General features: G+C 31.3%; 3 protein-coding genes across 3 annotated transcripts; 2 read left to right on the top strand and 1 right to left on the bottom strand.

Annotated features, from left to right (window-relative positions):
• The first annotated feature begins 1593 nt into the window (after positions 1-1593).
• On the top strand, positions 1594-3761 carry LOC107949107 (small nuclear ribonucleoprotein SmD1a). The gene is made up of 4 exons (XM_016883827.2): positions 1594-1857; positions 1965-2041; positions 3099-3290; positions 3403-3761. The coding sequence occupies exons 1-4, from the start codon at positions 1844-1846 to the stop codon at positions 3462-3464; spliced, it is 345 nt and encodes a 114-aa protein (XP_016739316.1). The 5' UTR covers positions 1594-1843; the 3' UTR covers positions 3465-3761.
• Positions 3762-4055: 294 nt separating this feature from the next.
• LOC107949114 (outer envelope membrane protein 7) lies at positions 4056-4635 on the top strand. Its single transcript, XM_016883840.2, has one exon. The coding sequence runs from the start codon at positions 4056-4058 to the stop codon at positions 4302-4304; it is 249 nt and encodes an 82-aa protein (XP_016739329.1). The 3' UTR covers positions 4305-4635.
• Positions 4636-11205: 6570 nt separating this feature from the next.
• On the bottom strand, positions 11206-13252 carry LOC107885928 (aluminum-activated malate transporter 8). Its single transcript, XM_016809725.2, has 5 exons — positions 12794-13252; positions 12568-12708; positions 12158-12430; positions 11882-11994; positions 11206-11766 (listed from the first exon to the last, which is right to left on the bottom strand). Exons 1-5 carry the CDS (start codon positions 13095-13097, stop codon positions 11302-11304), a joined length of 1296 nt encoding a protein of 431 aa, XP_016665214.2. The 5' UTR covers positions 13098-13252; the 3' UTR covers positions 11206-11301.
• Positions 13253-14473: the final 1221 nt, after the last annotated feature.

Below are 14473 nucleotides of genomic sequence, written 5' to 3'. Positions count from 1 at the left end.
GTTTTTTTAAAATTTTTTTAAATTTTAATTACTTTTTAAGTTTAAATTCATTTGTTGACGTGGCATTATTTTCTCTTATATGCCACATAAGCATCTACATATGTGTGAGCCTAGGTGGAAAAAACAATTCCACATCAGCGCCATTAGTCCCTTAAAGGAAACATCAGCAAGACTGTTAAAAAATGAACCAATTTGACCAAAAAAACAAAAGTTATGAATGAAAGTGCTCAAAAAAAAACCTTAAGGGCCAAAGTAACCCAACACCCAAACGTTAGGGGCTAATTTTGTCATTATGCTATTATTTTATTAATATGTTTTTGAGTAACTTAAAGTCTTAAGAATGTTCAATGATAAGGTTTTTGATAGTATTTCGGGTTTAGGTTGGATAGGTTTGGGTTGTTTGCTTTTCATGGTTAAATAAGATTGGATCTAGTTTTGGTTCAAGTTGATTGGATTGAGTTTCAAATGTGGATCAAAATTGACAGGTCTAAATAACAATTCTTAACCACGTATTCTTAACCACGTTTATAGAGTTAAAAAACTTAACTACCATTAGGGTTAGCAAAACTCAACTTGATTTGAATTTTTTTTCGAGTTTCAAATTAATCGAATCAAGTTATTTGGTTTTTTGGATCAACTTGAATAAGTAATTTAGTTTTTTGAGTTTGAATTGAGATGAATTTTACAACTCAAATAATTCGAAGAACAAATTGATGTAAATATCCTTTGAGTCCTTAACAATTTTAAAAATGTTCAAATTAGTCCCTCTCAAAAAAATAAAAATTCATAATAATATTCTAAAAATCAAAATATTTTTGAATTAATCTTTTTCCAAAATTTTATTAACATATATTCAAAAAATAAAAAAATATAAAAAAGGCTAAATTATAATTTTAAAAAAATATAAAATGATAAATTTGAGGCCTTAAATAAGTAAATTATGAAATCAAGTTTATCATACTAACTATCTAGATTTCTTTTTCTTTTCTTTTGTTTTGGAAGAGTTTTCAAATATATACATGGCATTTATGTTGTTTAACTATCAACAATAGTTCAATTTAATTTTTTTCAATTTAACTCGAAGAAATTTATTTGACTCAACTTGAATTTCACTCAATTCGGTTCGAAAAAATTTAAAATCGATTTAAGATGATAAAATATGACTCATCAGCTCAACTAACTCAAATTTTTTCATTCAATTCGAGCTAATGATCACCCCTGTCCATCATTGTCTTAAATAATAATCCTTATATTTATACTTCGGGAGGGATCCACTTAAGCGGTTTTACACCATTTTATAATTTTTTATACGATTAATATTTTAATAATTTAATTGTCAAATTTCATGATCCATTCATGTATATCACGTATGTCAAGTTTGACATAAATTAAAAAATTTTAACTATTCATTTATTGTAAAAAAGACTTTCAATCGTTAAATAATATAAACAATATTTTAAATCGATTAAAAAATTTACATATAATGAATACAAATATATTAATAAATTCAATAATCAAATTATAAAATATTAATTATATAAAAAATTACAAAAATATATTCAACTATTTAAACTTTACACTAAATTTTACAGTGAACTTTTGCGGATATTACTTTCCCACAAGTCACAAAATTAAAACCAAGACCTAATAAAGGTTTGCCCCAAATGTAGACAAAGGCCTGAGCCCTAAATCCTCTCTCTCGCATCGCAGAGTAAAACCAGACAGCAAAAATCAAAGTCACAAACGGGCAAACAGCTCCATCTCTCTCCTGCTTCCTTTCACAGTTCAACAACTGCTGCCTCTCTTTCTCACATTTTTGCTTCAATCATTACCGCTCCTCATCATGAAGCTCGTCAGGTCACTGAAATCTATTTCATTCTTTTCTCTGTTTTTAACAAAGTGACGAGCAAACGATCTTTTTAGATTCTTAATATATTGGCTTTGATTTGAAAATTTATGAGCAGGTTTTTGATGAAGTTGAACAATGAAACGGTGTCGATTGAGCTCAAGAATGGAACCGTTGTTCACGGCACCATCACAGGTTCCTCTATTTCCCTTTTCATTTTTTTTGCCCCAGCATTAGCGTTTTTGATAAACCCTAGCCCTTCGTTTTAGTGCAGTTGTAAAAGCTTGAGATTGTTTGTAGAAACTGACATACGTATTAGGGTTTATTGTTTTCATGAGTAATGAGTAATGAGTAATGTTACTTGTAAGAATGGACTCGGATTCGGAAATCTGAACTTAGTTTGCTATTTACCTGAATCATGGTTCGATTGGGAAAATCTTCTTAGGTTCAATATTTGGCTTGAAATATGGTCGTTCTGGATATGCCAGTGTTTGTTTTTTTGTTAAGTGTTAAATAATTAGTAATTAACTTGCCTATACGATGTTTTATTCTTCCTTGGTAACTCTTGCTAGATGAAATTAAGCCATTCCCAATCTCGCTTTTATGTGGTTAACCAATTACTTCCACCTTTTTATAGGGTGACTTTGTATAAAAGAAAATGGTTATTTATTTTATTTACTGTTATTGTTTCTAACCTGGTCTGCTGAATATTGGAAAAGTTGTACAAAACCCAATTCTTATTGGATAGCTACACCCTTTTATTAACACCAGATTGCATTGAATGATTTACTTGTTTCCTGGTTTCATTAACAAGGGGACTTGAACTACATATATATGTGCGAAGTTTTTAACTCATTGTTCTTTTGGAAAATATGCGAAGTTTCTTTGCCTGTATTGGTCATTTAAGGCACATTAAGCTCATGATGGCTTAAGTAGGTGGATAGATAGTGATAATACCTCCCAAAGTGGAAGCAATAATTTGTAAGAGCATGTACTTGGATACACTAGCATAAACATCTTTGCTTCTTTTGCTTGAAGTTGTGTATACTCAAGATCCCATTTTCTGGACGCTAGTGGCTGTCATGCATTTGGTTGGCTTCTTTGCTGGAGTGCTTTTCATTCTTTATTATTCTGTATGTCTATCTCATCACTATTTCTTTATGGCGAAATTGGCTTTTAGTCGTTTCCAGAGCGAACAGACAACAGCATGTTGGTATGCTACTTTTTTGAGTGCTTTGCTCGTTTGTTTCAGGTGTGGATATCAGTATGAACACCCATCTCAAAACTGTGAAACTTACACTGAAGGGAAAAAATCCAGTGACTATGGATCACCTCAGTGTTAGGGGTAACAATATTCGCTACTATATCCTGCCTGACAGCTTAAATCTTGAGACATTGCTGGTTGAAGAGACACCTAGGGTGAAACCAAAGAAGCCAACAGCTGGTATCACCATTTCATTCCCCCTCCTCCCCCCCCCACCTTTTTTAGAGTGTCCTAACTGTATCAGCTTTATCTTATCTTAGTATTGATCTTCCTAATGCATTTCCAAATTCAGGGAAGCCATTGGGACGTGGTCGGGGTCATGGGCGTGGACGCGGGCGAGGTCGAGGCCGTTAAATATGCTGCCATGCCTCCAAATTTTCGTAACAGCTGGATGTGTAGACAACTTTGTTGTGGGGAGAATTTATGGGTGAAGTTACTAATATTAAAAGGAATTGTATTGATATTTTACTTTTCTATATGATTATTAGCCTTGGTTGTACGGCTTAATCATGGATCCTGAGATTCCCGACTAGCAGATATTTTAATACCCCTATCGATTATGTTGTAAAATGAAGGAATGCGGTTCATTGCCTTCGAAATATATTTAGCACGTAATGAGGTTTCTAAAAAATTTGCCTCACTTTTTACCTATGCAGAACGGGCACTTTTTGTTTTTTTTTTTGTTACCGTGTCTCGAAGTTGTTTCATCCTCTTTATTTTAATGGTTTTTTTCTAGATAATCCTTTTAAATTAGAATCATGACCGTTCACCAAAAACATCATTGTTAGGTGGGACCCACAGGTTGCTTAGCCCAGTCCCGTTCATTTTGTGCGAGGTGTTTATATATAAACATAGGTAACAATAACAACAGCCAAATTACTATTAGTCCCCAAAAAAGAACATAAAAATCAGAGAATCAGGAAAAAGAAAGAGGAAAGGAAGAAAATGGGGAAATCAACTCCTGTGAAACAAGCGGCGGTGGTTTTGGGAGCGCTAGCTTTCGGGTGGATGGCTATAGAGATGGCGTTTAAACCTTTACTGGACAAGGCTCGCTCCGCCATGGACAACTCCGACCCTGATCGGGAGCCCGACGACATCGACTCCGCTCGCAAGGACGACTCCGACTCCGACTCCGATCGGAAGCCTATCTCTTATGCTGATGCCGTCGCCAAGAACATAGCGGGTGCAAGTTAGGGGCGAGATTCTTGTGTTTGGTCCAGTCCAAGTAATCATGAAAGTAGGGTTCCTTTTTATGATAAATGGAATTATGGTGTTATCTTATTTTAGATTTCTTGCTGCTGCTTTTCTAGGTTAGCCTTAAGAATTAATGTTGAGAGAAGAGTTAATTGGTGCTATTTTTCTGTTTCTACATTATTATGATTATTAGATAAAGGCAGAGCCGAGTTTCCTACTTTGGCTTTTGTGATTGAGAAATGAAAATGGTGTCCTTTTCTGGAAACAATTTTGAATCGTGCCTGTAGATAAGGAGGCATTATCAATATATCTTGTATCTTGATTTCTTTAAGGCCCAAGATGTTTTTTTCCTTTTTAAAATAATAATGCATTTTTTTTATTTTTATAATATTTTGATGAGTTTTTTTAAAAAGAAAATTGTAAGTACATTTCAAGATACACAATCTTAAGGTGTGACCGTTGACATTTCGAGCAAGATTTTTCATTTTTATTTAGGCGACGAGTATATTTGTTTCAATCAAAATAATTTCAAATTTCAAATTTTATAAAGAATTTAAATAAAAGAGCCAAAATTCATTTTTTAAATTTTACTCAAAGAGGGGGGTTCATACAAATTTTCTTGTTATAAAGTAAAAGAGAATGCCTTTAGGTTTTATTTTATTTTTTAAATTTTATATTGTTAAATGTCATTTTTCATCCTAACAATTGTAAAAAGTTTATAATTTTTAATTATTTTGTTAGAAGGAAGATTCTTTAATAGGAAATTTGGATTATTGGAATTTAAAGTAATTATAGAAAAGAAACTATAATATATATATTAATGGATAAAAGTATACTATGTGTATCATTAAATATATACAAATATGTAAATTTTAATGGAACTGATCTTTGCTTCTCGTTTCATAAAAATATTTAAATATTATTGATAAACTAAAAAAAAAAACTAAAAGAAAACTAGAGTTTTTTTTTTGGAAGGTATATATTAGAATTAAATAAAATGATATTTTGCACTTAATGTTTTATAACGAGTTTGTGTGAATTAAAAGAAAGAATATGTCGAGAAATATAAATTTAAATTAAGAATTTGAGTTGTTATAAACTTCTTTTGAGATTCTTTGTGAATTTTCAAAATTCTTAATTACAATCCATCATTCAAAACACACAGATTGAAGTGGGAAAGCTAATTTGTATATGTATATATAAGCACATCCCACAGTAAACAGGCCTTTAATGGTCCTATCTTTTCCTTGTGGGCTTTAATGCTTGCTTGAGATGTTTTTCATTTTAGTCGCATCATCTTGAACATGATGCAAACAGAAGTTGGTCAGTCAAAAGTGAATGGGGTTGGAGTAGAGGTGGTCATGGGCTGGGCCGGGCCGGGCCGGGCCGGATTTGGGCTGGATTCAACTAAAAATCAAGCCCATTTATTGTGTTCGGGCCGGGTTGGGCCCAAAAAAATGGGCTTAACATTTTATCCAAGCCTGACCCGAATAAAAATACTAAAACCCGGACCCAGCCCGGCCCTCCCGTATTAATTTTTATATTATTTTTAAATATATATAATACATCAAAAATACAAAAAATATCAAAATAAATATTTTCCAACAAATTAAAAATAAATTTTAAAAAATATGTAGACTTAAATAACACTAAGATAAATGCAACTTAACAAGCAAATGCTTCTAAAATAATAAAAAAATTAACAAATGCCTTTAAAATAATAAGAAAATTAACAATAAAATAAATTTTATACAATATCCAAACAATAACAATAAAATAATAGCAACATAATAGTAAAATAGTAGCAAAATAGGGAGAAAACAACAAGAAAATAACAATCAAAAATAAAAAATATGCAGATTTTTTTTGTCCTTTAGTGATTCAGGCCGGGCCGGGCAGGACCCGGGCTAAAAATACCTTACCCGAGGCCCGGCCCATTTTTTAAACGGGCCTTTTTTTTGTCCAAGCCCATTTTTCGGGCTTATATTTTTGCCCAAACCCTCCCACATTTCGGGCGGGCCTTCGGGCCAGGCCGAGTAGCCCGGCCCATGCACACCTCTAGGTTGGAGTTTATGCTATCAAATTATTGTGATAGGTGGCTAATATTTTAGAGTGATAGATTCAGAAAGTTTTGTCTTGGAATTCAGGTCACCTAATGTTTTCTTCTCCACCTCACCCTTGTTTTCATGCTTCCCATGTCATTTTCTTGAAACAGCTCCAAATGATTTCTTTAAGTGTTAAGTCTTTCTGCTCATTGCTCAATTATTCTTCTAGACTAGTGGTAGTAGTTGTGTCCATTAACGTTAAAAACAAAAAAAAGAGATTAGACTCAACGAATCATTCAATTTCAAGGTGATTTAACTGGAACCGGCGTATTACTTTTATTGGAGACTTAACTGGAAGGAACCAAATAGGAGACTGCCTACTTAGCCCAGTAAGGATTCAATATGTAATGTGAACGGAAAGCTCAATGACAAAGCATAAAAGGATCCTTGGCTTTCAAGTTTGTGGATTATAAATGCACAGTTTAATGCTTCAGAGCTCCATTTCTAGTGGCCCAGGGAGGTGCTCCATGAGGAGCTCGAAAAGGTGTTAGGATGACTCTGTCCCTAAGATTGAACTTTCCAGCAGTGGGTTAATGCAGATGTGCTAGTTTTTAACACTAGTCACTGGTGGAGTCGGCAAAGGTACAAACTGCTAATTATCATTAATGATTTTGCTCGGTTTATTCTGTCTTTCCATCATTCATTTCGTGTTCATTTCATATTGTTTCTACTTGATGTTCGAACATGGAAGGTTATCTTTTGTTTTATGCATTTTCTAGTATTAGCAAGATGGATATGAATATCAAGTATTAGTATCACTATATATCTTTCCCTCTTAGAAAATACATAATACCCTATTTGATCAAAAGAGATAAGGGATAAGACTGAAATTCATTGCATTTTTAGTGGAAACAATTGATTAGATCCTAAAAAAGTTGAAAAGAAATGTAAATAAAATAACATAAACTAAACGCCAACATATGATTTCCACATTAGGCTAATGTTGTGGAGGTACAATCTATCCCTAAATAAGCTGAAACATTGTTGACATTTGTGTCATACAGGGTACTAATGTTGGTTTGATGTAACAAAGGTGGTACCGGAGCAATGGTGGACACTGTCACCGAATTAAATTCAAAAGCATGCTGAGATAGAGGTTAGAAAGTGATGAAAACAATGGATGTGACTCCCACCACGTATCGCAGATGAACAAGATGGCCTAATATTTTTTGTGTCAGGTTGGGTGACAAAAATAAAGAGAAGATAGTAGCCACTAGTGCTCGCCTATACATCCTCACTTTCCATTTTCATGATATAAAATTTCCTAGATATAATGTCCTATAATTCACCATAGCACACACAAGTTAAGTGGCCAAGAATATTGTATAACCAAGGGTGTAGCCAAGGCAGCGGCCTATTCCTAAAATAGAAAATTGTATTTCCCCCCTAAAAATAATAAAATTTTGATTTAATCTTTTAAAAATTATAAAGATATGAGATATTCAAATGATGAATTACATTTTTTCTATAATAAAAATTAAAATTTAATTTCGCCCAAAAAAAAGTTTCTACCTTCGCCCTGTACAACAAAAATCACATTTTCTCAAACAAAACATCCATTTTCTTGTCTATTTTTCTGGGGTACCAAAGCATTGAAAGGGTTTGTTGCAGTCTGTATTTGCAGGAATTATAACAAATGGATAAGGTTTCAGTTTGTTTAGTCATTGGTTGATGATGTTGGATTTTGAAATAAGTTTTAATACTTAAATTGCAAGGGAAGAAATATTTTGGACTGCCAACTTAAATGAATAATGAATGTTTAGGGATGATAAAACTCAAGCTGTCCGATTGATTTCGATTTAATCTGTTCTAAATAAAGTGGATTTTTGTTTGAAAAGTGGATATAGGGTAGAATGGGATGAATTTTTTCTTTTAGATAGTAGGTATGAAACGGTTATAGTAATTACTCATTTCTTCTTGACCCGCTTCACTGTATAAAATTATCCTTTTATCCTTATTTATAAACTATTACAAGAGTAAAAATATAATAATATAATATAAAAAAATCATATATTTTATGTTTATTTTTAAAGAATTATGGTTAAATATTTACTTGATTTTAAAAGGATTGAAAAAAATTAAAGTTAAATAGCAAAAATTACATTGAAACAGAACGGACTGAGGTAGGGAGAAGATGAATACATCCAGTATTTATGGAGCTAATAATAATTTTTAAAATTATATATCAATAATAAAATGCGATGGATAATAAAATACAACATATTAATTATAAGCGATAATTAATATAACAATATTTGCTCTCCCTATTTCATAACCTTCTCTACGAATGGAGGTTGTTATTAATGTTTGAATATTGAATTATTAACCATAATATCATTATAAGGAAATTGGTCATACCCAATTGTAGAGTACATCAATTAATAATGGAGCACCAAGCCAGACCTATTCGATTTTGACAGGTACCAAACATGAATGTGTACGACCAGCCGAGCAAGTAGTACAAGCTTATAGTTACAAGCCTAATCACCATATAATATACATTCATTTTTTTAAATGTCCGTTAATGCCTATTTAAAAAATAATAAGTTTAAAAAATAAGTTTAGTAAAAAAATAAGATTCGTTTAAAAAATAAATTGGGCTTTGAGTAAGATTGTTTTAGTTCATATCTAGCCCGAATTAACAAAAGGATAAAAAAACCTGTTATTTTCTTGCTGTTTTAGTTCTATTTTCTTGCTGTTTTTTAATTGCTTTGCTACCATTTCACTATTATGTTATTACTATTTTGTTGTTATTATTTATATATTGTATAACTCTTATTTTATTGTTAATTTTATTACTATTTTAGAGACATTTACTTATTTACACATATTTTATAACTCTTATTTTATTGTTAATTTTTTAATGAAAAAATTGAATAAAATCAACTACACAAGACAACCATTATCTTTATCTTCCAGTAACAAATCAATAACTTCCTTGGGAGCTTCATCAAAAACTTGTAAGTTTGATTTTCAACTCACGCCAAATTTAGCAAGACGATTAGCCACCAAATTCCAATTTCTTGGAATATGTTTAATCTTCCACTTTCCTTCTGCCCTCATGATGCGATGAGTCCTTCTGAGAACAGTAATCCCGGATTCCTCCAAATCCAAGTCAGATAAGACTTGAGCAACTTCAAGATTATCAGACAAGATCGAGATTTGCCTGTAACCCTTATTGTTAATTTTACAACTATTTTAGAGGCATTTGCTTATTTACACATATTTTAGTGTTATTTAAGTATAAATATTATTTTAATTTGTTTTCAATTTGTTGGGAAAGATTTATTTGAATATTTTTAGTATTTTTGATATATTATATTTTAAAAAATTATTATATAAAAAATAATATAAAAAATTAATTTGAGCGAGCCAAGCAATATTCGAGTTTTAACATTTTTATCTGAATCGGGCTTGAGCAAAATTTTAGGCACATTTTTTGAGCCAGATTGGGCCTAGCAAGCGGGCCTAAAATTTTATCAAGGCCTAATTCGAACCTAGCCCGGTCCATAGACATGTCTATTCGTTCCTTTTCTCATTATAACTGGTGCTACATCATTAAATTAAATAAATTAATTTAAATTATGTTTGATAAATCATTGAAAATAATTTATTTTAATATTAAATATTTTATATGTGTTTGATAATTATATTAATTTTTTATTAATATAAAATTTTCAAAATAAAGTGTTTAATAAAATAAATAGGTAGATAACCTATGTTAAAATTATTAAGTTGATTTTTAAAATATATATAAAATAAATTATCTTTTCTAAGAGATTTAGTTTCATCAATCAACAAAATCTTTTTAGATACTTTAATTTTATTAATTTACCAACAATTTAGCATTACTAATAATTGAGATTAAATTTTTTTATTTGTCGACCTTAGTTCATATACTAGTAAAAAAATATAAATAAATTCAAACTTCCTCGAGTTAATTTTTTTCCTCCTTGAAAATTTATATGAATTTTTTTTAGTGATGTGGAAATATGTTTTCGGAAAAGCCACATAAAATCCAAGTCATTTGATGAATAAAATAAAAAATAAAAAAAGAAATTGCTAAATTAAAGACTTCACTCGATTAACTACAAACAAAATGTTGTAAAAATAGAATGGGTGTTGTGTTTCTTTTTCTTGAAAAATAACAGACAATAATTATATTAAATTAAATTGAGCAAAAACACTACTAATTTTATTTTGCTATAGAAACTTTAAAATTTTATTTTGGGTATCGTAAAAAATTTATAGATTTGGCTTCCATACTAAACTCAACTTGATCAAGAAATCAATTATGAAATTATTTTCTTTAGGAACATTTTTAATCTGTCATTGCCTTTCAACTCTTATAACCCGTTGGATCCTTTATCTCTCAAAATAAAATAGATGTTTTTTTAAAACATTAAGTGGAAAAAAATTAAAATAACTTACCAATTCATTTAAAACTTAAATCTCTTGTTTTTGTTTTTATTTTGCAAACCTAATTGCCTTGTTTTACCTTCTCTCAAGTGATTTTGATTTTCAAAGGGTTTCAAGTTTCCATAAGTGAATTTAGTTATTTTTATTATGCTGGTTTTCTTTCTCTATTATAAATTTCCACGTCATTCGTTTTAAAAAAAAAATTATTTCAAGGGTAGCACCCTTAAAATTTAACATTATTTATATCTTTTTACGGTACAAAAGTTAAATTCATCATTTAATTAACAATGGAGAAATTAATTTGAGTCAAATCTAGAGTTACTTTCACCAAATAAATATATTATTTATTTGATTTTTTTTTTGGAAAATTTCATTTCAAAATTCTTTGTATATATAGCCAGTCAAATATGGGCTTATATATGGTATATGATCATATATGTACATTACAATATGCTAATAGTTAGCTTGAATTATCAACTGTTTTCATGAAAACCTCCAAGTTGTCCAAGTTCTTCCACTTCTTTTGCCAATTCTTCCAACTTTTCTACCATCTTCATCAATGAATGTACAAAGCTTGCAAATCCGAGCCCATCACTATTCTCTAAACAGGTCTCAAGTGCAAAAGGGTTCACAATGGCACTTACCTCTATCCTTACTGGTTTCATTTTAGGCACAATCATTTCTTCGTATCGACATTTACTCATCTCTTTTATGCTTTCTCCAAGTTCCTTTATGGTCCATGCAAGTGATGCTATGATTCCTTCACATGCTTCTTTAACTGATTCTTCAAGTATTTCTGATGACTGATCATGACAACCTTTAAGTGAAAGGATGATTATAGCCAAATCTCTTAGATCCTCTCCTATTTTTAGGTATTTTCCCCAAGGGTAAGAAAACCCAAATTTCCCATGCCATGGTTCCCATCTTGCAAAGTTTACCTGCACGATTGCCATTGCATATCAAGCATTAGGAATAATTTTGGACTATGTGTATTATTTATATTTCTCATGTATATATAGTGACTTTATGACATAGAAAGAAATGAAATTATACCAATGATTCATCCTTTGCCTTGGAGTGTAGGATTGATTTGCATTTACTACTAAAATTAGCACTCGACTTCTTCTCTCTGTGGTTGTCATTTTCAAAATATTCCTTAGAGAACCCTATAATAATGAAACATAAAAAGGTCCCAATTAATTTATAGTTAGACAATAAATAGGATACTAATCCAGAGGGGTTTTTAATATACTAATATTAAAAGCATTAGTTGTGCATGCAAAATGAACCCTTAAAAGACTATGCATTAATGTAGAGTTATATTTATACCTTCCAAAGAGAGCGCGAGGTCTTCAAATCGGGAGATTAAAGAGTGATGAAGCTCATCACCAGCCCAGATGGGGAAGACCAGCAAACTAATAAAAATGCAGATAGCGAATCCCATGACAATGGTTGCGAGACGGTCTCGGGCCAATTCCAAGACTTGGTCAGCACGTAAACCCGACACCACAACCAGATTGAACGTCAATATAAATATTAGAGCTCCGTAATCATATTTCTTTTTAATGTTCGGGATTTGTCGAGTGTATGTTGCGCCAGCACCTGAAAGCAAAACAAAAGGTTTTGATTCCACTTTAAAACCAATTCTAATGATGTAAGAAAACTTTGAATCTTGAGCTCAAAAGAAGTGGGAGTCCTTTTTTATTTTTTTATTTTTTTATTTTTTATAAAAGTGTTACCGAAAATGAAGACGGCAATGCCCACAACTATCGCTTTGCCAACACCACCCACGGCTTGCGCAAAAGCTGCACCTAAACATCCCAGTCCACCTCCTAGTACTGTCCCAATCCCACGATTCAAGCCCTTGCTTAGTGTAGCCCCTGACATCATTACCAAATAATATAAATCACAATTATATCCTAAAACTAAGCACAGACATATGTATATATGTTTGTATATACAAACCTGCAAAGAACTCAAAGATGACCACGACGGTCATTATGGCCCACATGGCATTTTCTCCGACTCGTTTATACAAAGGACCGAGCAGGTAGAGAAGAGAAACTAAAACGAGAGCTACACCAACCTTGACACTGTGAATCAGTTTTCTCATGTCATGCCCATTCGTTGGTTTTTGGTTAAGAATCGAAGCTATGGTTTGACAATAAAATCTATCAAGTTTCTTCTTTTGTGATTTGCTGCTGTCGGGAGGAGCAAGTGCAACCCTTTCTCTATCTACATTAATAGCTATAACAGTACTCGAGGCCATTGCTAGGATTCTGTATTAAGTTGGAAATTCAATTGCTAGTTCGGGTGAGGAGGAAGCGAGCTTATATAAGCATAGGAGAGGTGATGGGAACAAAGCATGAAACGGGAACAAGTGTGACTGCTGAGCTTCAAAAGTGGACACAGACTAATACTACCACTTTGTGTAGCCATGAAGCATGAAAAATACATATATGTTTGCAATGTTTTAAGGTTTTATCGTTTCATTTATGAACTTAGTGGAACACATAGCTTGGCACTACATAGCTTTGATAAATTGAAGGTCAGGTATACATATCCTACATCCACTACTAAAAAGGTGCTCATTTGGTAAGTTTAGCTTGATAAAAATCATAATGGAATTATGATAAATCATTTATTAATCCAACACCTCATGACATGCCCACTTAATTCAACTAAAAATAATATATTTTGGGAGCTAATGAAGGAAATTATTACATGAACATGGCTTTTGACATGACACACCCTAAATCTCAGTATTAATATAAACTAATTATACTATTACCGCAACTTACCTCATAGTCGGTCAATTCTCATTGGTAATGGCATTTTCCTTTTCCTGCTCACCGCTTACTTTTACAACTGTTTTCAATTCCAGCACTATTAACATTTTATTACAAAAGGTGTTAAACTTCTTAAAATTTTCTCTCCGATATTTATATTTCACAAAAAATTATCCATTGTAGTTATTTGCAATCAATCGAATAGGGAGTTTGCAATCACTACGGCTCTAAAAATATATTTGAATATTTCTTTTTTTGGGTTTTATATATGGATTACATTTTTTTTATTTTCTTAATCATATCAAAATTTTTAATTATATAGATATGTAAGAGAAATTATTTTATGTACCATTTCCACCATATCATCTATAGTCTCTTTTCAATTATTTAATGACATTTCAGTAACTTTTTCTATGTTATTGACACATAATTTTAATAAATTTTTTACATTGAATCCTAAATCTTAGACACCAAATCCCAAAACCTTAAACTCTAAACCCAAATCCGAACATTGAACTCTAAGCTCAAACCTCGAACCCTAAAATTCAAGGTTCAAGATTCGTGTTTGGAGTTTAAAATTTAATATTTGAGGTTCAGTGTTTATAATTTATGATTCAAGGTTTGAAGTTTGAGTTTAGAGTTTGAAATCTAAAATTTAAGTTTAGATATGAAATTCGAAATTTAAAATTCAAAATTTAGTGTTTAATTATCATTTAATATTTTTCAACTATATGTTTCATTATCTAGATAAATCATTTATCATGCTCATCATGCTAAAAACACTTTAGCCTTTTTTATGTGTAATAAAAATGGAAAAAAATAAAATGTCTAAACGGGTAAAGCCAACAAATTGAGA

This window comes from Gossypium hirsutum, chromosome A08, assembly GCF_007990345.1.
Source record: "Gossypium hirsutum isolate 1008001.06 chromosome A08, Gossypium_hirsutum_v2.1, whole genome shotgun sequence".
Classification (NCBI taxonomy): domain Eukaryota; kingdom Viridiplantae; phylum Streptophyta; class Magnoliopsida; order Malvales; family Malvaceae; genus Gossypium; species Gossypium hirsutum.
Note: the sequence above shows the minus strand (reverse complement) of the source record. Positions and strands in the feature narration are given on the sequence as shown.